This window comes from Physeter macrocephalus, unplaced genomic scaffold (assembly GCF_002837175.3).
Source record: "Physeter macrocephalus isolate SW-GA unplaced genomic scaffold, ASM283717v5 random_5244, whole genome shotgun sequence".
In the NCBI taxonomy this organism is placed as follows: Eukaryota; Metazoa; Chordata; class Mammalia; order Artiodactyla; family Physeteridae; genus Physeter; species Physeter macrocephalus.
The window spans coordinates 3,431-5,031 of NW_021150529.1; the positions used below are offsets into that span (position 1 = coordinate 3,431).

The 1,601-nt window shown below is 63.1% G+C and overlaps 1 protein-coding gene across 1 annotated transcript; it reads left to right on the top strand.

Moving 5' to 3' along the window:
- Positions 1-692: 692 nt before the first annotated feature.
- Positions 693-1,332, top strand: LOC112061833 (diphosphoinositol polyphosphate phosphohydrolase 3-beta). Its single transcript, XM_024118109.2, has one exon. The coding sequence runs from the start codon at positions 838-840 to the stop codon at positions 1,330-1,332; it is 495 nt and encodes a 164-aa protein (XP_023973877.1). The 5' UTR covers positions 693-837.
- The last annotated feature ends 269 nt before the right edge of the window (positions 1,333-1,601 follow it).

Consider the following 1,601-nt stretch of genomic DNA (forward strand, 5'->3'; position numbering starts at 1 on the left):
AAGAAACAAAACTGCATGATATGACTCAGCAAAGATCAGGTACTGTTTCGTAAAGAATACCGAGGATCGTCTTGACAAAACCGGGGCCTTCCTGTAAGTAAGCCGGTACTCTACCTTCTGGGTGATGACGAGGACCATACGCACTTGACCGTCCGTCCTGTGTGTAAAACGATTGCGTGTGTGTTTCCTGCAACCTGGTGGGGAGGGTGAGGAGAAACGTCCGACCGCGCCACAGCCACGTCTGGCTCGAAGGCACACGTGGAGGCAAGCTTGGCCCAAGTCCCAAGGCGGTGCATTTCACCCCGGGGGATGCAGATTCCCAGCCCGGAGGTGCGGGGCGCCTGCGCAGTGCGCCCCAAGCGCCGCGCGCTGCGGGAGCCGCGAGACCCCCGCCCCCCGCCCTCCGACGGGAACGCGCACGTGCCCGGGGACGCGGACGCGCCCGCGAATGCGCCTCACCTCGCTCAACCCCGGCCCCGTCGGCTGAGGAGGGAGGGACGAGGACGTGCGCCGGAGACGCGGTGGGCTCCGTGCAGAATGGCGGGCTCCAGGGCGGAGGCGGGGATGGGGGCGGTGGCGGCGGCGCCTCCTCCACTCAGGCGTCTGCGCCCGGGACCCCCCGGCCGCGCGGGGGGACGGACCGACTGACGTACCTCGCGCGCCCCCGCCTCCGTCCCCGCCCCCGCCTCATCTTCCCCGAGCTCCCGGGGCTCGCGGGCTGAGACGCTTCTCTCTCCTCGCCCGTCGCCGCGGCCCTTTCTCCCCGCAGCACCTCGGAGTCCCTCGGTCCGGTGGCGGCGGCAGCGGGGACCCGAGCAGCGGCGAGCGGCCTCGAGGATGAAGTGCAAGCCGAACCAGACGCGGACCTACGACCCGGAGGGGTTCAAGAAGCGGGCGGCGTGCCTGTGCTTCCGGAGCGAGCGCGAGGACGAGGTGCTGTTAGTGAGTAGCAGTCGGTACCCGGACCGCTGGATCGTGCCGGGCGGGGGCATGGAGCCCGAGGAGGAGCCGGGCGGTGCTGCAGTCCGCGAGGTGTACGAAGAGGCGGGAGTCAAGGGGAAGTTAGGCCGGCTCCTGGGCATTTTCGAGGAGAACCAAGATCGCAAGCACAGAACGTACGTGTATGTACTGACTGTCACTGAGATTCTGGAGGATTGGGAAGATTCGGTTAGCATTGGGAGGAAGCGAGAGTGGTTCAAAATCGAAGATGCGATCAAGGTTCTCCAGTGCCACAAGCCCGTGCATGCCGAATATCTGCAAAAACTAAAGCTGGGCGGTTCCCCAACCAATGGAAACTCCATGGCCCCGTCCCTGCCAGAGAGCGATCCCTAGTATGTACCGCTCCTGCACAGACTCTTGCTTTCCACCTACCTGACAGTAAATAGTGCCCGGAGCACCCCTGGTGCCGTGTGCGGTCTCACCGGGAGGAGGGAGGCTTCTTTTGTTTCCTTGGCAGACCTCTGAATCACGCTTGCAAACTGTCTCAGTTGCCAGGCTCTGTTTTCAGACATTTTGCACGTTTTTCAGATGCTTTCAGAATCGCTTCTTGGTAGCACTGTAACACGTTTCAGAAAGCCAAAGCCACATGGGATTTTTTGGTT